This window comes from Anopheles arabiensis, chromosome 3 (genome assembly GCF_016920715.1).
Source record: "Anopheles arabiensis isolate DONGOLA chromosome 3, AaraD3, whole genome shotgun sequence".
Taxonomy (NCBI): Eukaryota; Metazoa; Arthropoda; class Insecta; order Diptera; family Culicidae; genus Anopheles; species Anopheles arabiensis.
The window spans coordinates 30,945,223-30,966,363 of record NC_053518.1 but is presented as its reverse complement, the minus strand read 5'-3'; the positions used below and the strand labels follow the sequence as shown (position 1 = coordinate 30,966,363).

Below are 21,141 nucleotides of genomic sequence, written 5' to 3'. Positions count from 1 at the left end.
TGGCGACCTAACCGTCCGGAGTCTGTTCTGAAATTTGCTAAGTCGGATCGGATTCAATTCCGAATTTTTGCCAACTTTACCCTAGTGATGGGTAACACAGTATTTGGCTTAGAAAAGCTAGATAAAAGAAAAAGTGTTTTATTTAGTACAATATTTTTATATGATTTCTTTCCAAATCGAAAGGCTTTTTAATTAAAGCACTGACTCATAACTGGAGGCACTAAGCGGTCACATGAATGCAGGCCTGGTTGAAGCGTCGAGCAGGGGGGTTGTATCAAATGTTCTCGTTGGTCTGGTCGTCAAAAGTGAGTTGTAGTTGGGTAATGGGAGCACAGCACCAGCAAATGCAACTCTGAAATATTTCATCATTTAAATGCCGTACCCCATGCGGTCCACCGTGGAGAGACCGCACTGAGCTCGCATAATGCACGCCATAATTATGTACCAATTAGCAGTTCAGAAATTTATTGTATGTTGCTGATGAAATATAAACCCCCGACTTCCTAGCTTGATGGCATTCTGCTTCCACAGACACACCGAAACACACATTTTTGAGGTATTTTCCCGGTAAATTCCACAATAAATACTTTTCCTGTTTGACGGATTGATTCAATGTCAATTTAAAACTGTTTCACGCAACTAAATATCTATTAAATAGCACTTCTGCAAAATTAATATGCATATAACTTAGTTTTACTGTAACTTTAAACAAATTACTTCATCTGCATGTTTCGCCACAATCAATTAAGCCGTGTGACATTCTCCCTGATGGCTGTAAATCACCTGTTTATCAAAGGGGCACTTTTCTACAGCTCCTCATCAGTTCCTGGCAAATCCATTCCACTACAGTCCACCCCCTCCTCCTTCGGATGTTGTTCAGGATATGTTTTCATTTACTAACTTCCAGACCGTTGGCCTTCATCTCCAATGTCCTTTCCCCCGTTCCATGTTGCTTTGATGATGAAAAGCTCGCACCGTGATTGAATGTTGTGAGCGGTAACCATAATAATAGCGAGCAGAAGAAGAAAAAACTGCCCCATAACCATCCAATAAGCACCATTCATTCCTATCTCCACTTTCCACGCCAGCTTCCAGCGCTCACACCCATACACTAAGGTTCTCCCCACACCGTTCTTCTGCCACATTACGGCTAATGGCACAAAAACGAGGCACGCTGAAAACCGTAATGTTTCATTTTCACATTAAACCCACACCAAACGTGAAAATGCACCTTATGTACGATGTCACACAGTCCAGAAGAGGTAGGTAACTGGAGCAAGTAGAAAAGGGTCCAGAAAACTGGATTCTGCGCCCTGTTACTTTGTCCATTTGACTAAGGGGAAGGTATATATAATGGTATTTTACTATTAAGTTGTGCATATTCTGTATTTGAAGCCCCTGCCTGGGCGTTACACTATGCAGCAAGACGGATAAAAGTGAATTTACTCCAAGCTGCAACTAGGAATGCGTTTTGAATGCACTTTCGTTTCAATCGAACCATTCAGGGACTCCTGATGGATCCATCAATCTTTCAGAGTAATATTTAAAAACATGGTCAATCTAGGAAGAAGCATATCAGCTTAAAATTAAATAATATTCAAAAATAAATGGTCTATTTTTCATCTATCCTGGAAAATTCTTTTCATCCATATTGCGATTGTATTTTATTTCGTTTCCAATGCAACAGCGTAAGCTCCTCCTACTTTTTTCCCCGGTGTACATATAGTGCTGTGAACCACGGAGCACATGGAAACCAACTGGATTTTAAACATTCAAAGTAATTCATCATGGTTCTGTTAGTGTTTTGCATAGACAGAACAATGCCAATAATATAAAAAAGTAGAGTAGTAGCCCTATGCTTGTTTTCTGACATATTAATGCTACACATTGCCCGACTTGCTGTCGCAGCTGAAAGCTTGGTCGTACCGCTCTGGCACATGTAGGCGTGTGCGTGTTTTTATAGGCATCTAACACACCCTCTCTCAAGTGGGGGTATAGCTCAGTGGTAGAGCATTCGACTGCAGATCGAGAGGTCCCCGGTTCAAACCCGGGTGCCCCCTCGCGTGAAGCCTTCTTTTTGTTGTTGCTGCTTTTTTACAGCAGATTTTTAAAAAGCTCACACCACATTGTGGAGGAGGGTGTGAACTTTTATTTGGTAGAAACTTTGAATCGAAAGTGCGAAAAAAGAGGTTCCACCGAGATTTGAACTCGGATCGCAGGATTCAAAGTCCTGAGTGCTAACCGTTACACCATGGAACCGTTGACGCCGAGGGCTGCCCAAATGCCTACTGGTCATTTTCGGATACGGGGAATGCACAAGCACGAACAGTTAGCAGCGGAAAGCTTTACTGGAAAACCAGCGACGGATATTAATTCAGTCAGCAGAAAGAGTATTGCGAACGTGTTCTGGTAAATAATAATTCATCAGGATTCTCAGTCCCCGGCTTTACCTTTCCATCGATGTAAGTACCAAATCACCGGTACGCTTTGCTTCACCACAATCAGCCAACGTTTGTGTTACAGTTCAGCAAGCTCGTGGTTAATCCTTCGCCTCCATACTCCATGCTCGAATACACAGACCAGCAACGGTCTGAAAGATGCGGGCAAATCAATGTGCGATATATCTCTCATTTCGTGCGGTCTCGATGTCTTCTGGATCTCAGTAGATAGTCAAGCCCATAGTATACACAACTACGCTGCACTATGACTCTACGGATTTCGATGCTGATATCCTTATCCTATGTAACGAACGTTCCAAGACAGCAGAACACTTCTACCACTTCGAAGATGTCACAGTCAATTACTGCGCTACTTCCCAGTTGGGCCCTATCACGATCCGAGCCTCCAGCAAGCAGGTACTTCGTCTTCATCGCATTGATTCTCAGTCCAAATCTTGCTGCTTCCCGTTTGAGTCAGATGTACGCTTCATACACCTTCGCCGTCGCCTTGCTGATGGTATCGATGTACCCGAACCCTTTCGCCAAGCCAATAAATTGTAGAACTTGATGGACGATTTTGCCAAGGATGTCGTTTCGTATGGCACCTTCCAAGGCGATGTTAAAGAAATTACAGGATAGTCTACCATCTTTGCTCAAATCCCTACGCATTTATAACGACCCTGACCGTATGTTCGATACTCTCACTTTGTACTGCACCTTATTCATGACGGCCGGTAACTGCCGAATCAACTTCCCAGCAAAATGATTTCGCTGCATGATGCTCCATAGCTTATTCCTGATCGATGGTGTCGTAGGTTATCTTTAAATCAATGAACAGGTTGTGCGTAAGAATCTGGCACTCCAGGCACTTCTGTGAGATTTGGTGGATTTGACTTCAACAAACAAACCCAGCTTGGTAGCGGACGCCATTCTGCAGAACAGTAATCGGGACAAGATCTTGTAGGTGTAAAATCTGTAAAACATGATGAGAGATTTGATTTGATCAATGAAAGTCTTCACACAAACGGTTTCTTAAACTAGACACATTATACAGATTCTAAACTATTGGGTGAGAGTGGTGTCATCGCCTCATCACATGAGATTTTGTCGTCGTACAGGATCGCATGACGGTGTAACGGCTCATTTGATTCACTTATCCATGTTTCGATTAACTCCATATTTAAATATAAACAAAACCTAAACAGATATGCGTTAAATTTGAATATTACTCAAAAATGAGCTCGAACTGTTTTTTTTTGCACTTAGATTCAACATATAGCATATTTATTGGCGTCAATGGAGATGACTCGATGTAGTAGAATTGTAATAGTTACAGAATATGCAAGACCATTCAATAAAACATTTTTATCGTGGGTATCGTGGCCATCTACCTAAACGAATTAAATGTATGGTACACTGTCATTCATAAGAGCTTTTACAAAACTGTTGTAAGGTTTCATGCGGTTTAAAACCGTATGTTAGAAAGCACAGGGGCGAACGGTTCCATGGTGTAACGGTTAGCACTCAGGACTTTGAATCCTGCGATCCGAGTTCAAATCTCGGTGGAACCTCTTTTTTCGCACTTCCACTCAAAGCTACTACCTAATCAAATATCACAAACACCCCACAATGTGGTTCGAGCTTTTTAAAAGTTTGCTGTAAAATGGCAGCAACAAACAACAAAAAGAAAGCTTCACGCGAGGGGGCACCCGGGTTTGAACCGGGGACCTCTCGATCTGCAGTCGAATGCTCTACCACTGAGCTATACCCCCTACACTTACATAAGCTATTTACATGCCAACACAAACACAATACCTCATTTTACACCATTTCTATACACAATACGGCTACTTTGCTGTTTTGCCTAATATTCATTCTTTATCTGCTTGGCTCATCAATTTTAATCGCAATCGCAAACAAAAGATGTGTTTCTAATCGACACATCCAACTTTGTGCGTATTACTAATTCTTATTATTAATTTTGAACCTATCTTGCCACTGTACTCCCAATACGACCTCTCGCTTGAGGCTCTCGCGAAGGACTGACTGAATGTTCTGCGACAATTTCATCTCTTTACTCTTGTTTGCTTCCCGTTTCGTTCTGTCCAACTTTTACTTGGAAAATTCTTTTATTCCATTATTCTTTGATGCGCACACACTTTAGCCCGCGCGGGCCCGTGCGTGATAGATCGCAGTTCTTGGAATCTTTGATCATTGTGCGGATCGAAATTTGTCCCCTAGCGTAGGTTGAGCGCTGTTTTTCAAATTGTAGAATTTGAGTTTACCCCAATGAATGTGCTGAAAACTAATACATCTCATTAGTGCAATGGTTCGGAAGTAAAAAAAAGAAAGTGTGTATGTATGTTCGTTATAATTAAATGAGAGAGACTCCGTTAGGCAAAATGCAGAGGATTCATGTCTTTAACTCGTTCTAGACCTGCTAGCTGTTAACATTAGACAATACGTATGCTGTAAAAAGCACGTTTTTCTAAATCATACGAGGTATCATGGTCGGGGAAATTGTATAGGAGAGATAGAACACATTGCTTCTACTTTTATTGCTAGAACTCTTTCGCGAATGGTATCAATTTCAGAATGTTTCATCAACAAAAAGAACAATTAACCTAAAAAAGGTACTCGGGATAGGTTCCACCGAGATTTGAACTCGGATCGCAGGATTCAAAGTCCTGAGTGCTAACCATTACACCATGGAACCGTATGCAAGTTGCCGCTTCAAACGCCTTTATAAACTAACCCTGATTTTGAGCACTCCTAATTACCACATAATTCATTTCACTTTAGTAAACTATATTTTAATAAATACTAACCTTCGAAAGGAACACAAAATTGCAAAGAAGAACACAACATTTCGACCACATAAGTGAAACCTCACGCGCGTGTACCTGCACGACGAGATGCGTTTCGGAGCGTTTGTTATGTTTCTCCATTTGCGGGCTACTTTCACGCACTGCCACTGTAGAACTGTCAAAACACTCGCCTCCGCCGTGTAGCCAGTGTGGCCAGATTATTTTGGCGGTTTTCGGTAAGCGCATCAAAATTTTATCGGTAGTTTTCGGTAGGTTAAAACTCGAAACTTAAAAGAAGTCCAGGCGAAAGAAGTGTTAGGCGGGATGGGAGGGGGTGCTAATGCGGAAAATGAAAGTTTCATCTCACGAGAATATGCATCCTTTATTAAGGATATGGATTAGAATTGGTTCAGCGGTTACACAAATGAAGATTTTTCTGAAGTGTCGATCTGAAAATTGGAATTATAAGCCAAAGAAGGACTAAGATGCACATTTTTTTTTGTGGTGACAAGTTCTTTTTCTCGGGGCTCCACGCGAGCTGTCAGAGTTATGCGCACGGTTAAGCCGCCCGCCGGTTAATCCGTTCCCGGATAATCGACGTTCTACTGTATATATATATATATATATATATATATATATATATATATATATATATATATATATATATATATATATATATATATATATATATATATATATATATATATATATATATATATATATATATATATATATATATATATATATACACAGTAAACCCTCTCTTATTTGAGAGGCGATTTCAAATTGGAGAGGTGTCAAATAAGAGAGGGTTCACTGTATATATTTATATATATAGTATAGTATAGTATAGTATAGTATAGTATAGTATAGTATACCCTACTAGCAATGAGAATGAAAAAGTGTGCGACTTTCAGGCGAGGGGCATGTAGAAGCATGGGGAGACGGTTGGAAATTCGCGGAATTGCTCGGAGGCGCGAGCGTGTTTTGGTTTCTACACAGTTTTTGCACTCACACAATTACACATGTGTTAATGTGTGCGTTCACTTTCAGCCTGCGCGCTCAGTTTGGTTTTCTCGCAGCGGCATGCGGGTATCGGTGTCTCGCTCGCACTAGTGCAGCGAGTGTTCCTCTGTGCGCTCCCCTTCTTGCCACCACACGAAATCGTCAGTTCAGCTCAAGCGTTCGCCGTGAAAGGCTGTGCGCGTGTTAGCCTAAGTCCCGGGCGATCGAAGTTTCGCTAAGTGTTGAAGTGTTGTGCACATTGAAATGAAGCTGCGCTTATTTTTTATCATCTATCCCAAATGTGTGATTTGCGTTGCTTCATTTTAATATTTGTTTGCTGTATTGAACATCAACAACGGTATCCATGCAGTTAGGCGACTATTTTAAATACGACGATTTTTTTATATAAATAATGTGTGTGATTTTGTGGCAAGATTGTGTGAAGCTATGTGTGAAAATGCCCCTTTATTTGCAATAAAAGTGATAAAATATAAACCAAGTTTGATGTGTTCAAGTTTTTGTTTTGATTCGGGTGCACCAAGTCCGAATGAAGGGAAGCGCACAGCGCGCTACGAAAGAAACGAGCGGGAGGGGGTTTCAGTCCAGCGCAGCGCAATTCGCTGGAATCAAGTGGGAGGGGGTACCAGTTCAGCGCAGCGCAAGCCGAAAGAAACGGGAAGGAAGGGGTATGAGGAAAATACAATGAAACAGCGCGAGCGAGCGTTCTTTACAGTGAGAGCGCCTCGTGTATTTTAAAGGCAAGCAAGAGAGCGCATTCTCTCCGTGGTAGCGCTCCGCCATTTTTAATTCTCAGCCCAAAAGAACGGACTTCGGATCCGTGCTTGGGCCGGACCCCCACCGCGTGTTTCTACTTTCCCCTCGCCTGAAAATTTCATTCTCTTTGTCTGTCGGGTAGTTTATGGTAGAAGTAATTGGCCGAGCAAGGTGGTCTTATTACTTAATACTACCCTAAAACTTAAATCTAGCAATACATAACTTAACAGTAACCTGACAAATACATTACATAACGCACAGTACAGTGAACAGTTGAAAAATGAGTCGCGTGATGCCAGTCAAAATTATCATAATTAGCGTTAAATTTAAGAGCCATCGCAGTCATGGGATCATTTTCACTATAAGCACGTCTAGCCAGTTGGGTTTTAAGTAGTCAATAGTTACGAAATGTTCTAGAGGGTACATTTAAGTTAATTCTAGCTAGTAGTTCGGGTGCGTCAGTCTCACCTAAAATTAGTTTAGACATAAATTTCTGCTGAGCTACTTCTTGTCTCTTTTCCAGCGTCTCTAACCCAAACAGTAAACACCTAGTTTCATAAGACGGACGAGGATCAAGATTGCGACACGGGGTAAAACGCAGGACAAAACGTGTAAACTTTCTCTGTACTGACTCCAATTTTTTGGACCAAAAGCTGGATGAAGGAGACCATACAACAGGACAAGACTCAAGCAGTGGACGAACAAGAGACTTGTACAACATTAAAAGGCAGTGTGGGTCGGAAAATTCTCTTGATTGTCTGCAAAAGAAACCTACCATTTTGTTGGCCTTGTCTAAAATATCGGAGTAGTGTTGATGAAAATTCAATTTATAGTCTAAGGTAACGCCTAAGTCCCTAAAAGTCTGGCAGCGTTGCAGTATGGTTCCAGAAATGTTATAGTTATGGGTTATGGGACAGACAGTTCGGTGGAACGACATACACATACATTTATCGACAGATATTACTAGGTCATTTTTCTCACACCAGTCGGAAAAGCAGTTCACTGAACTTTGCAGGGAGATAACATCGGATGCTTCACGGATTGGAAGGAATAGCATAAGATCGTCGGCGTACAATAAACATTCAGAGTTGCTAACAGCCGAAGCAACATCATTGAAAAAAGTGAAAAGAGTAGTGGTCCCAGGTTGCTACCCTGTGGAACGCCAGAAGAGCTCTCAAACACGGTAGAAAAGAAGCAATCAACTTGTACGCGGTAGCTACGAGCTGTTAGGTAGGATCTAAACCACTCCACCATGGAAGCAGAGAACCCAAGACGTTCTAGTTTATATAGTTTATATATATATATATATATATATATATATATATATATATATATATATATATATATATATATATATATATATATATATATATATATATATACAAATATATATATACATCGGTATTTCTGGTCACTTTGCCCACAGGGCAAGGCGAGCTTTTGGCGGCCACCGTCGCAAAACCGTCGCAAAACGTCAAAACCGGCGTCGCATGTACTGCAAACCGACGTCGCCAGCGAGTGAAACTCGCAACGATTTCGAGGCGCTGGCGACGGTCGTTTTTGACGTTTGGCGACGGTTATTGACCTTTCGAGTGAGCTTTTGCCCTGCGGGCCAGTATGGCCAGATTATATTGGCAGATTTCGGCAGGAGCACTGTTGAGAACGCAACCATTTCACCTTCGTTTCTAAGACCAAAAATACACCCTCATCTTTATGATCACCTACCCGGGAAGGTCATAAATTTTGTATGGGAGTTTGCATTTCTGGATGGTAAATTGATCATATCTTCTGTTTTAATTATTGAAATAACTTTAAATTTTCAGGAAAGCTGCATGTAGAAAATTACACCGGGTGTGAAATTGGAGGAAAACTTGTGATATTTTGGGAATAAGAAAATAACGTGTAGACGGTTGAGCTTTCACTTTGCTAATGTTTATTCACGTGTCTGTTTGAGATCATTTGTACATGCTATAATTCATTACATAGTTCAGTTAATCCTCATCTAGTTCCTTGTTTATATTGTAGCCTTCAAGTGTTGTCTGTTTCTAATCCCATTACCATAATCCCATAATTCATGCCATAATATAATTCAAATCAATATATACATAGAAATTCAAACACTGCATAAAACTTTGTTCTTTCCAGTATAAAAAAGAGATTTTCCTAATTATTTTTTATATACAGGCGGTCCCCAAGATACACCTAACTTCAAGCTTTCCTGAAAATTTGAAGTTATTACAATAACTAAAACAGAAGATATGATCAATTTACCACGCAAAAGAGGTGATAAAAGGTGAAAAGTAGGTGATCATAAAGATGGGGGTGTGTTTTTGGTCATAGAAACAAAGGTTAAATGCAAAATTAGTTGATATATCAGGTGGGCTTATCCAGTGCAATTTGACGTCTAAAAACGAAAATAGGAAGAAACCCTGGTTTGACAGTTGGATCCATAACAAACTGGATGCTTTGATGAATTTTCTATGGACTCACTACTAACTTTATCCAAAATTTTCACAGTTTTGCTCGATATTTGAGATATTTCGATGGTCTGTTGAACAGGAGCAAAGGACATATGCACTGGCACTCTGATAAATTCCTCACTTTCAGTATAAATTCATATTTGGTGCGCTTGGTACACTTCTCCTTGCTCGCTGACTGAACGGATTCAATAATCGTTTCCTATATATCAGATTTTGCTAGGGAACTGTGTTGTTCCCAAGCGCCACAGATTAAGCTTAAACGACTGGAAAATTGAATATTCATAGAAAAAAATGAAAGATCCACAGCTTCATTGGTTTGATCAATAGATGGCGTATTACAACTCATCATTATATTGCTATCCTTTTCTTGCAATGTGTTTCGACAAGTTTCATCTCATCATGACCAATATAGCCTTCTAACTTTCTGAGCAACAATCTATATGAATGGTCGTGTGGTCAGATACGCGGGTATCAACACCAACGACCATTACTCAAATTTCACTTTCTTCAGTGCTGGTGGTTTCCGTTGGAGTTTAGTATTTAAGCAATCGTATCGCCGTTCTAGTTCTAGCGATGCATAACTTCAATGCGAAACCATACAACTATACAGAGGAAATGAGAAAGCTCTCCTTCAAGCCATGAAGCTCAACTGGTTGGGGTATCCCTCCAACAGATAGCGCCACCAATTTTTTGCTATTTTTAGAATGCATGAGTCGTTTGCCGTCTGCTAAACGAAGTCTTTCTATATTCCGTTTAGGTAGAGAACTTGAGTCGTTTAGAAACCGTTTAGTGGTCGTTTAGTGGATTTGTGGCACTTGGGTTGTTATCCAGTAATCTTCAGATCATCATTTTAATCCAAGAACTGGCCGTCGCGTAGGTTTTTTTGGCTTCTTTCTTTGTGCTACGCCTGAGCAAAACCACATACAATTTTTGCGAGATTTGTTTAAACTTCAAGGTGTTATATCTGAGCTACACTTCTGGCAGCACTGGAGCTGTCATACGCTATTCCCCATACACACCGTGGTATGAACAACTACCTTCTATACACACCGTGGTATGAATAGCTAGATTCTATATACACTGCGATCGCTTCCGCTACCGTTCTACGACACTAGAAGAAGAGAAGCCGAACTACAAGCACTACAGGACTACAAATATATTTAGATAGAGATAAAACAGTTCGGTTGTACAATTTACTTAATTACGGTTCCGCCCCATCTACAACACAAGGCATACTAGATTTTGCTATGGAGCAATCCGTCAAATTGTGTGTCGATGTATTGGTGAGAAAGAACACCATAAGCCCACCTAATATATACACTCACTTTGGTTAAATGGTTGCGTTTTCAACAGAGCTCCTGCCGAAATCTGCCAATATAATCTGGCCACACTGGCCCGCAGGGCAAAAGCTCACTCGAAAGGTCAATAACCGTCGCCAAACGTCAAAAACGACCGTCGCCAGCGCCTCGAAATCGTTGCGAGTTTCGCTCGCTGGCGACGTCGGTTTGCAGTACATGCGACGCCGGTTTTGACGTTTTGCGACGGTTTTGCGACGGTGGCCGCCAAAAAGCTCGCCTGACCTGCGGACCAGTGTGGCCAGATTATATTGGCAGATTTCGGCAGGAGCACTGTTGAGAACGCCACCATTTAAATTTAATCCATTATTTTAACGATCAATTTCTTTTTACCCTACTAGCAAAGAGAATGAAAAAGTGTGCGTCTTTTATAAACCAAGTTTGATGTGTTAAAGTTTTTCTTTTGATTCGAGTGCACCAAGTCCGTGTAAAGGAAGTGGTATAAGGAAAATACAATGAAACAGCGCGAGCGAGCGTTCTTTTCAGTGAGAGCGTCTCGTGCATTTTAAAGGCATGCAATAGAGCGCATTCTCACCGTGGTAGCGCTCCATCCACCAATTTTAATATTTAGCCCAAAACAACGGACTTCGGATCCGATCTTGAGCCGGACCTCCACCGTGTGTTTCTACCTACCCCTCGCCTGAAAATTTCATTCTCTTTGTCTGTCGGGTAAGCTTTAACCGCCGACAGCGAGATTCAAATTCAAATTTAAATGATTTTCTTTGACGAGCAATTCTCGGAATCCACGCAACTGACATTTTCTTCTTATTATGAACATAACATTTTAACGGATAAAAATAAAAAGTGTCAGGCAAACAATCGTGCATCAGCGCGATAAGTAACAAATGAGGTTAGCAATCCTTGAAACAGCATCCCAAGCGCCTCAGATTAAGCTTAAACGACTGAAAAATCAAAAATCTGTGATTTTCGGTAGGTTAAATGAAAAATCGGTAGTTTTAGGAGGCGGTAGGAATACAGATAAATCGGTATTTCTGGTCACTCTGCGTGTAGCAGTCAACAAAACAAAGCTAGCATTTGTATCGATTTTTAGACGAAAAACGCGCTCCAGAAGGTCGCTTGCAGAGTGAAATCACAAATAATGGCTCTGTACGACGATCTGGACACGAAGCACGGGCCCGACAAGGTGGCCGGGTGGTCGTCCGGATTGAAACTGTTCCAGCCACAGCTGCAAGTGAAGAAAGTGAATCAACCCACCATCACACCGAAAGCAATTCTGCGAAAACCAGGCAGTAAGGTAAGGCCTTTGTCGCTGCAGAACACGGATTCCACGGATCGGCAACCTCATCCCGTACGCCTCCTTTTCTCCACCTGCCATAGATTCTTACACCCGTTGTGCTGAAGGCGAAAAAAGAACCAACCGAACAGACGCTCCCGTTCTTGGCAGCTTCCGGCCCCGGACCGAGCACATCACTCACTGATCCCTCTTCCGGCATCGTGGTAAAAAGCACCAAAGGGCCCATCACGGTCACGACCACGAATGCAACGCCCAACCCGATCAGTGCGGCCGTCACCGACGACTACAACTGGGACGTGGTGGACGAGTACGATCCGATGTGGCCGAACGAGTACGACAAGCTGGTGAAGGACCGGAAAGCGAAGGAGCCCCCGATAAAGCCGCTGCAGGGCGGGTTCGGACGGAACCGGCGGGAGTACAAACGTTCGTTCGGTGGTATGCGCAACAGTAACAACAACAACAATAGCAACAACAACAGCAACAGTAGCGGCGGTGGTGGCGGCGGCAACAGTAATGCCGGCCCAAGTCACGGCAGCAGTCAGCCGGACGATGACGGTCCGGTGGCAAAGAAGTTCAGCGGGTTTGCGGGACGCCCCTCGTCGGACGATGAGGAAGAGTTCCGGCCCGGACAGAGTCGCCCGTCGGGTGCGGCCATTGCACCGCCACCGTCGTTGCAGGAATCGTGTGCCGGTGGCATCCCATCGGAAGGTGGTTCCAAGTACGTTCGAAGCCGCTCACATTGCGCGTCATTTATGGACGCCACCTTCTGCCTTCCTTCCGGCCAAAACTCACATTCTCTTTCCGTTACAGAGTTTCGCAGCTCGCGGCATACGGTGGTAGTTCGGTGGCGGCCAAAATTATGGCCAAATACGGTTTCAAAGATGGTCAGGGGTTGGGTAAGCAGGAGCAGGGTATGGCGGTCGCCCTGCAGGTGGAGAAAACATCCAAACGGGGTGGTCGAATCGTGCACGAGAAAGATATATCGGCCACCACCAGCACGGTCAGTGGCAGTGGCGGCGGCAGTGGTTCCGGTACTGAGATAGTCACCACCCCTCCGAGCGCAAGTCAGGGCGCCGCATCCGAGCCGTCAATTACCGAGATTATGAAATCACCGAGCAAAGTGGTGCTGCTGCGGGTAAGGAAAATGATTTTTCATTCCATTTTGTGTTATATTTTTACTAACTTGCGCCGATCCTGCTGCAGAACATGGTCGGACCGGGCGACGTGGACGATGAGCTGGAACCGGAGGTGAAGGACGAGTGCAACACCAAGTACGGCGACGTGGTGACGGTGGTAATACACGAGGTGCCGGACGTGGTGCCCGAGGAAGCGGTTCGCATTTTCGTCGAGTTTAAGCGCATGGAAAGCGCCATCAAGGCGGTGGTCGACCTGAACGGGCGCTTCTTTGGCGGGCGGCAGGTGCGGGCCGGCTTTTACAATCAGGAAAAGTTTGAAAACATGGACCTGGGAGGTTGAACGTGCGGGGGAGATGGTGGTACTAAGTCTAAATAAGCTAGCATAAATAAAACATCTTCTCGCGTGAGTAATACAACGCGTAATGTGTAATGTTCCGGCTGACCAGTGTCCCAAAAGCTTCAAAATGATGGCACTTTCCATTGCACAGGCGTAAAAAGATCGGCTTGGTTTATTTATAGGAACACAGTTTTTGCTGTTTCGTGTTGCTTGCACGTACACACTAAGCATCAAAGCTACCATTGTGTTTTCTAGTTAGGTTATATGATTACCATGGTAAAGATACCATATTACGATGTGCGTTTTTTTTCTGTTCGTTAGCCTACGGGGAGGGAAAACATGCTGGGTACGTATTTGAGCTGAGCAAAAACGGTAGATTTGAGGTACGGTGGTTCTAGAGGACGATTTCAATAGATTTGGAAAATGGAAAATGGAAACCGAGGAAGGAAATTTGCTAGCTAGAAAGGTTTGCCGCGCATGACAACGAGTGGCCTACTATGAGATCATGTTCGAGAAATGGTTTCAAGCTAGGAGTGATTGTGCGCAGCGTTTCCTGTTAAAGCAACACCGCCGCCCTTGCACTGAACGACGGTCTTTGATTGACTAGAATATTTGAGTGAACCGTCTCGCGCAAAAAGCCTGATCAAACTACAATCGCGAACAAGAGAGATATGACACGATGATTTTGCTTCAAAAGCTCAGCGCTCTCGAAGCGCCAACGTAGAGCGGGGAATGTGCAACATTATGTGTTGCCTCCGGGTGGTGAAGCGGCGGTACCATCAAAATCATCGATGGTGCTCAGCGATGTCGCCACTTCCGGGGGCGGCGTGGAAGTTTCACTGCTGCGCTCCTCCGCATCCATCGTCGATGTTGTGGGCGTGGAGGAGGTAAACACCATGGGCGAAACTTGCATACGGGGTAGAACCAGTGCCGGCGGTGCCGGTGGTGTGTTGCACGCCTCGTAGATGATTGCACCATCCTGGCGGGTGACGCGTATGATGAGAATTTTGCAGTAAAAACACTGCTTGCTGTTCATCAGATGTTGCATGATGCAGGTTCTGCAGGGCGGAAAGACAAACAAACAAAAACCCGTAAATGGTGCTGATTCCGAAAAGAATTCTCTTTTGTACGTACTCGCAAGACTGATGCTGACACGGGTCAAACGCAGCCGAGTTGGATTTGGCGTAACAGATCGGACACAGCGAGTCCTCCGACAGGATGGTGATCTCGGAGAGGAGCGTTTGGCGCAGTTGCAACGTTTCGATCAGCCGCTCAATCTGTCCCACTTCATGGGGCAACACGTGGTTGGGATCTGCAATGAAATAGGCAGAGAGTGTTAAAAAAGCATATCACCAACACAACCTCTCTTACACACACACAGACACTTACAGTCCGCCATGTTAAACTTGATGATCGGTGGATCGGGAATGATCTCCTTCATGCCGACCGAGCCACCACCGCCCGCCTTCCGAAACGGTGAAGGAACCCGCACCTCGTTCGTCAGCGGATCAATGTGGGCGCGCATCTTGGGATCAAAGTTTCCCCTCGGCGCTTCCCCGTCGCTGTTCGTGATCGGTGTCTTTACCTCCCCCAGTGCATACTCCAGGCTGGCAATGTGGAAACTCGTGTCCGTGAGCAGATACTTCGAGATGCGCGGTATCTTCGTAATGCACTCCGTCGAGCTGCCCAGCTCGTGACGCATCAGCGCCAGCAGCATCCCGATCGCGGCACTAATGATCGCAAAATGCGTCACGTTGCTAAGATCGGGCAGGCAGAGGTCCATCACGTGCTGGAAGCAGCCGGGCGGTACGGTTACGCGCGACAGCACTTGAATCGCGAGCTGACAGATGCGGCTGAGGATGATTTCGCTGTTGGCCCGCGCCGCATCCTGCAGCAGGCTGGGCGTGATGGTGACGATCATTTCAAGCGCGCGCATCAGCGACACGGTCAGCTCGAAGCACATGGAGCAGATTTTCAGCTGCTTGGTTTCGATCACGAGCTGCTCGTCGCGTTGCGATATGTTTTGGATCTGCAAAAACAAATCGAATCGCAATGGATGAAAGATAATTTAAAAAGGAAATTGCTCCAAACGCTTACGTCTTGCAGGATGTGTATAAACTCGGAAAACGCCCAATTCAGTTGTGATAGCACGGAATTCAAAAACGTCGTACAGTACGGCTCATCATTGCTGAGCGTTTCACTTATTAGACGCTGAAAATGCTTCGACGGACAGGCCGGTGCGATCAGATGCAGCAGCCCCGTGTGCGATCCATTCTTAGCTCGGCTCCGGTACAGCCCGAGCGATCGCTGCGTGGCCGATGGGTCTTTGCCCGCCTGCCAAACGCACGGTGGGCGCGATTCACGATAAGCGAACCCATCGCCGAGCCAGAATCGCAACAGCAGCCAGTTGCTCTGTCCCCAGGCACGGTTTTCGTACGGCCGGAGAAGGGCCCGCACTAGAGCGAGCTGATTTTCCGCCGATGCACTTTCGAGCGCACGAATGCCCGCCTCGTGGCACGTCAGCGAACCGAGCGCTTGTATGAGTGCGTCCTTGCAGGAGGCTAGAATGACGCGCGGGTCGGCCAGATGTTTGGCGAGGAAATTGGCCGACGATAGGATCAGCTCGGCATCTCCGGCAAGCTCGTGCTGGATGGCAGTGTCATGGAAGCTAAAGTCTAGCACCGTGTCGAGCAGGATGGGCGTCACGTTGATGTACGTTTCGGGTAGAAATGCGAACAGGATCTCTTCCGCACTGAACGTGTGCAGCGTTTCGAAGATGATGCCTAGCAGCCAGCAAAGCAGGCCGCGGCGGTGTGTGCCGAGAGCTACCGAACGGTACCAGGCTTGCTTTCGTGCCAGCTCCATCGATCGTTTCTAAAGAGCAAACAACAACAACATAGCGTTAATTCCCCTGGAAAAAGGGGGCTTTTCATCAATCACACTCACCGCAAATATGCTTTTCCGCTGACCGAACCGTGCCTCCAGCTCGTTCAGCAGCTCTTCGTGCGATTTCTGTCCCTGCAGGCTTGTGCCACTGCTTCCCCCGATCGAGCATCGCTTCAGTGCCTCCAGATTGTGCATCACCTCGTCACAGTTGCTCTTCGTTTCGAGCAGTATGTCCGACAGGTGCGTAATGTTGTCGCGCAGATCCGCTATCATGACGACGTACTTGTGCGCAACGGCATTGTAGAAAATCACGCAACAATCGAGCAGCTCGCAAACGGCACGGTATGGATCGAGCTGACCGCAACCGATGGCACCCGCTGTGCATTTGGGCGATGGTTGACCCGGTTGGCCGGTGGCCGTGGTCGAGTGACCCTCGTCCATCCCGGGCATGAGATGGTGCTGCTGGCTGGACTGCTGATGCCGATCCGGGATGCTGTTAGCCGCACGGGAAACTAGCGAGTAGGCAGTGGAAGGGCCCCCCGAGACAAGAAACATGGCCGAATCGAGAAATACATTAAATGCAGCTAGGAAGTGTAGAAAAACGAATTAGAAATTTTGTCCGAATTTAAGGTGTGAATTTTGATTCCAATTGGACATCTCCGCTTACCTATTTCACTACGCAAATCGCTTGGCTGATCGACCGAAGCTAAACTAGGATGATCGGCACCAAGCCGTTCGATCAATTGCGTCCGAAAGTGTTTCCGCAAGTAGGACAGAACGCCTCCGATACGGTCCAGGTTCGAGTACTTAAACGTTCCGTCGTAGAAAAACCGACAATCGATGGTTGGTGGGACGGTTTTCCCGTCCAAACCGCGCTCATGATCACACTCTTCCTCCCAGAGCGTTTTGGCCACATCTAGCAGGGTGCAAAGAAAGGATAATCCTATTGCGGGCTGCGTTGTTGATGAGTACAGTCCCTGCAAATTTAAAAAAATGCTACAAACTGCTCTTAAATTGCTCTTATGACGCTTCAGAATTCAAACTCACCCTCAGTTCAACATTATTCTCCATGACAAACTTGCGCACCTTCGCCACGAATATTCTTCTGCTGCTGGGCGAGTTCGCCTCATTCCCGTCGTGATTGTTCATCAGAATGTGGATGAGATTTTTCTGCAGCGTGTACAGCACGGACGTGTGCGCCTTCAACCGTTCGCAGGCGGCCAGATACGTTTCCCGCGACCCACCCAGCCCTTCCGTCCAGATGTGATCGTCCGGCAGCAGCTGCTCCAGCGTCGACTCGTCCGGCGGTTTCGTGTACAGAAACAGCGGCAGACAGTTTTTCTTGAAAAACTTGTACTCGAGCAGATACTTGCGCGTGGCCGGATGGTTGCACACGCACGTCAGGATGACGATGATTTTGCGCTGCTTCTCGTACTCCAGGTCGACGGGCGTTTCCTTGTACGTGTTGGCGAGATAGTTGAGCAGCTTCTTGAGGAACAGCTTCATCTCCTCCAGCTCCAGGTACGTCCACAGCAGAGTGAGAAACGTGCCGAGCGTGCTTTCCGGTGCCCCTGGCTGCGTGGGGGCTTCATTTTTGCTGCCGTGGCTATTGCTGCGCAGCACACACATCCCTCGGATGTAGCTGAACACTTTGTCCTCCACCACGTACGAGTTGCCAAGTAGTGGGGCGATCCGTTCAATGAGGCAAGCGGCTAGTAGCATGTACATCGATTCCGGCGTTACTAGCCCACTGTGTGACGTCTTTTGGCTACCGTTGGAGACGCGTGCATGCTGCGAGATGGCACCGGAAAGATTGACCAGATATTTCAAGAGGCAGTCCGCCTGATAGAGTGCCACGGCCGGTGCTTCCTGGAGGGGTTTGTACCGCTCCACCGGATGCTTGAACGGAGATCCACCAAAGTTTGCCGTTAGGCTGTCGTTAAACGCCAGCGACACTGCCGGATACAGGGCCAATCCGGGACCACGCTCAATGTCCTTGAATGCTTCGCCGAGTGGAGCGCCATTGCGATAGTATTCGATGCGTCCGGCGTCCATATCCACACAGACGCCGAAGATATCGCCCGACCGCCAGAATGGACCATACTTTTGGGTGTAGACGTGCCAGATCCGCTGCTTGCTACCGTCCAATCCGTAGCTATACCGAGTATCACCGACGCCCGTGTCCTGCGTGAATTTACAGTGTGCCGAGCACCAGCCAATCTGCATGACGCCTTTCGAGCGTAGTTGAACCTGTGCGTACGAGGAAATTATGTATTAAACCTTATCAAAAGAAGCTTTCGACATGCCCTACCTCATACATCCAACGGCCACTGTACACACAACAGTTTGCTTTAACCGTGGAGAAAGCATTTTGCGATTGAAGCGTCAACTTGTCCTTGGAAATCAGCAAGTTAGTGTCGAAACCCTCCTCCGTCACGTCGAACACGGTCCTCTGGGGACCGAGCCGTCCCTCGACCGGGCCAGCATTCGATGGGTGTGGATCGAACGGGTGATCATTAAGCTTTTCATCCAGCCACAAGCCAATTTCAGCGATGAACCTACAAAAAAGCCACACCAAAACAAACAAATATCAAGTTACAGCTCCTCCACTCGGAAAATGCTCCCCCAACAGCAATACGGCAACTTACTCGGACAGCACAAACTGGCGCTCCTGCTCACCCGTCTTCTTACCACCGCCGATGGCAACCGTACAGTCGCCATCGAAAATGTTGGCCACAGTCGCCGCTAAATCCATCCCGACCAACGCGTTACACTACCGGAGCCCCTTCGACCGTAGACGGTGGCAGTACTCGATGCAAAAACAAGCAACCCGTTCGCTACATTTTGGGAAACTTCCACTGGCAGCACATCATTCTATCCTGGGCGGGTTGCTAGGATTTAGTACAAAGAAACCCGTCGCTTCATTGCCACCTGCTGAAAGCGTGTATCGATTTGGATAACACACACTCACACACACACACTGAAGCGCCGCGCCTTTGCAAGCTGCTGGAAGGACGTTCTAAGATGGAAAGAAGGTAAGGCAGGACAGGAATCCACGTGAAAGTCCCTTTCGCTTTGTTTTCAGGATAATAACAGCAGCAACGGATGACAGCTGAAATGACAGCGCACAGCTGTTTACGAATCCTGTGCGAAGGCGATATTAGGAGAACAGTGCGCGCGCGACACGAATGGTGGTGGTGTGGTGGTTCGATTGACAGTGTGTGCGTGAGATCGGCAGGACGTGTTGCCAAACATTGTGCATGTGCGTTTTGCTGTTTCTGGTGTTTAGAATGGATTTTGGTCTTTAGAAGTACTGTTGCCTTTAATTTACGTGTAAGTAACCTTTTTATCATTAAAAAATACTTAAACTTAAACTTACTTAACCAATACTTTTTGGTAGAATGCACGGCTTTTGATAGTTTTTGAACTAGCGATGGGTGGCGTGACCCCTACCTACTGGGTCGGAGCGCTCCGAAAGCGACCCAAATCGCTCCTGGTTGTTGATTTGCTTCCAGTAGGTACAGTAGGTTCGATAGGTTCGGTACACTGTCTATGACCATTTCATATTGGAACTCGTTGGACCTGCGGGACAGTGAGTCGTATGATCGGATTGTTGTTTCTACAATTCAAACTCTTTTTACCATAAACAACCAATGGCTTCCGTCGGCCTTATACAGGATTACTCTATTGTATTGAATGGATTCGTTCCTCCTCGTTGCAAAGACAGGGATCCAACTACGCAAGTAGTGATGGGCTCTCTGGAGCTTACGGTTATCCACGGTGCCCACGGTTCCGAATCAACTTCTCGGAGTCGGAGCCGTCCGGATGATTCTGGAGTTTGAAGGTGTCTAAATCTGCCGGAGTCGGTAGGAGTCGGAGCCGAAAAATGAAGAATGCAGTTTGGTTTAGGTTAGATGTTCTTTTTTCGATTCAGAATAGAACGGAATAGTCGTGCAGCTTATCAAGCTCCGGTGGGCTGGCTATGTTGACCCAGTCCGTAAAGTCTTTTTTCGCCGTCCACAAGCACGGAGGAGGCGTGGTAGGCTCAAATTGGCAAGATGGCGTGGAGGCGTCCGCCATTAAGGCCGGGATAACGGATTGTCAGACGAAGGCGCGAGACCTTGAGCGGTTTCGAACACTCCTGAGGCAGTCCAAGACCGCAAAGCGGTTGTAGCGCCGGATAAGTAAGTAAGATAGCTCGGATAACAGTTCCAGCCCTCTCCGACTCCAGTGTGAATTCCATTCCGCTCAACTCCGACTCCAGACGACTCCGATTCCAATAGACCTCTGATGGTTTCGGACAGATGACAGGCAGCGTTCTCATTCCGGCAAACTCCAACTTCGGCCAACTCCAACTCTGGCCAATTTCAATTCCTGTCTACTGCAACTACGGCCAACTCCACCTCAGACTAATTCCGGTCGACTTTAACTCCAGACGACCTACTCCATTTTTCAACAATTTTCGACACCGAATTTGAAACGAACTAGGATTTTGTTGGACATGCCTGGGTCTATACAAAAGTCAGTGCATTTGAAAATACCAGTCTTTTGGTAATTTAGGAAAATTGTCAACAAGATCTATAGCTTACTTACTTACTTACTTACTTACTTACTTACTTACTTACTTACTTACTTACTTACATACTCTTTCATATATTTGAGGATACT

The 21,141-nt window shown here is 45.9% G+C and overlaps 2 protein-coding genes, 1 long non-coding RNA gene and 5 other non-coding genes across 9 annotated transcripts; 3 read left to right on the top strand and 5 right to left on the bottom strand.

Moving 5' to 3' along the window:
* Positions 1-1,615: 1,615 nt before the first annotated feature.
* Positions 1,616-4,707, bottom strand: LOC120904256. Its single transcript, XR_005739729.1, has 2 exons — positions 4,254-4,707; positions 1,616-3,411 (listed from the first exon to the last, which is right to left on the bottom strand). It is a non-coding gene; the product is annotated as an uncharacterized LOC120904256 (long non-coding RNA).
* On the top strand, positions 1,989-2,060 carry Trnac-gca. Its single transcript has one exon. It is a non-coding gene; the product is annotated as a tRNA-Cys (tRNA).
* Positions 2,188-2,259, bottom strand: Trnaq-uug. Its single transcript has one exon. It is a non-coding gene; the product is annotated as a tRNA-Gln (tRNA).
* Trnaq-uug lies at positions 3,938-4,009 on the top strand. The gene has a single exon. It is a non-coding gene; the product is annotated as a tRNA-Gln (tRNA).
* On the bottom strand, positions 4,139-4,210 carry Trnac-gca. The gene has a single exon. It is a non-coding gene; the product is annotated as a tRNA-Cys (tRNA).
* A 375-nt stretch (positions 4,708-5,082) lies between the features above and the next one.
* Positions 5,083-5,154, bottom strand: Trnaq-uug. The gene has a single exon. It is a non-coding gene; the product is annotated as a tRNA-Gln (tRNA).
* Positions 5,155-11,845: 6,691 nt separating this feature from the next.
* Positions 11,846-13,680, top strand: LOC120901608 (splicing factor 45). Its single transcript, XM_040309686.1, has 4 exons — positions 11,846-12,114; positions 12,198-12,832; positions 12,925-13,249; positions 13,318-13,680. The coding sequence occupies exons 1-4, from the start codon at positions 11,959-11,961 to the stop codon at positions 13,588-13,590; spliced, it is 1,389 nt and encodes a 462-aa protein (XP_040165620.1). The 5' UTR covers positions 11,846-11,958; the 3' UTR covers positions 13,591-13,680.
* Positions 13,681-13,730: 50 nt separating this feature from the next.
* On the bottom strand, positions 13,731-19,482 carry LOC120901606 (E3 ubiquitin-protein ligase RNF123). Of its 2 annotated transcripts, none has more exons than XM_040309684.1 (9): positions 19,122-19,482; positions 18,785-19,031; positions 17,521-18,723; positions 17,141-17,450; positions 16,534-16,985; positions 15,685-16,461; positions 14,977-15,616; positions 14,722-14,899; positions 13,731-14,645 (listed from the first exon to the last, which is right to left on the bottom strand). In XM_040309684.1, the coding sequence occupies exons 1-9, from the start codon at positions 19,226-19,228 to the stop codon at positions 14,330-14,332; spliced, it is 4,230 nt and encodes a 1,409-aa protein (XP_040165618.1). In that variant the 5' UTR covers positions 19,229-19,482; the 3' UTR covers positions 13,731-14,329. The 2 variants fall into 2 exon arrangements, with proteins under 2 accessions (XP_040165618.1, XP_040165617.1); XM_040309683.1 differs by having other exon boundaries at positions 16,534-17,057; positions 19,122-19,480.
* Positions 19,483-21,141: the final 1,659 nt, after the last annotated feature.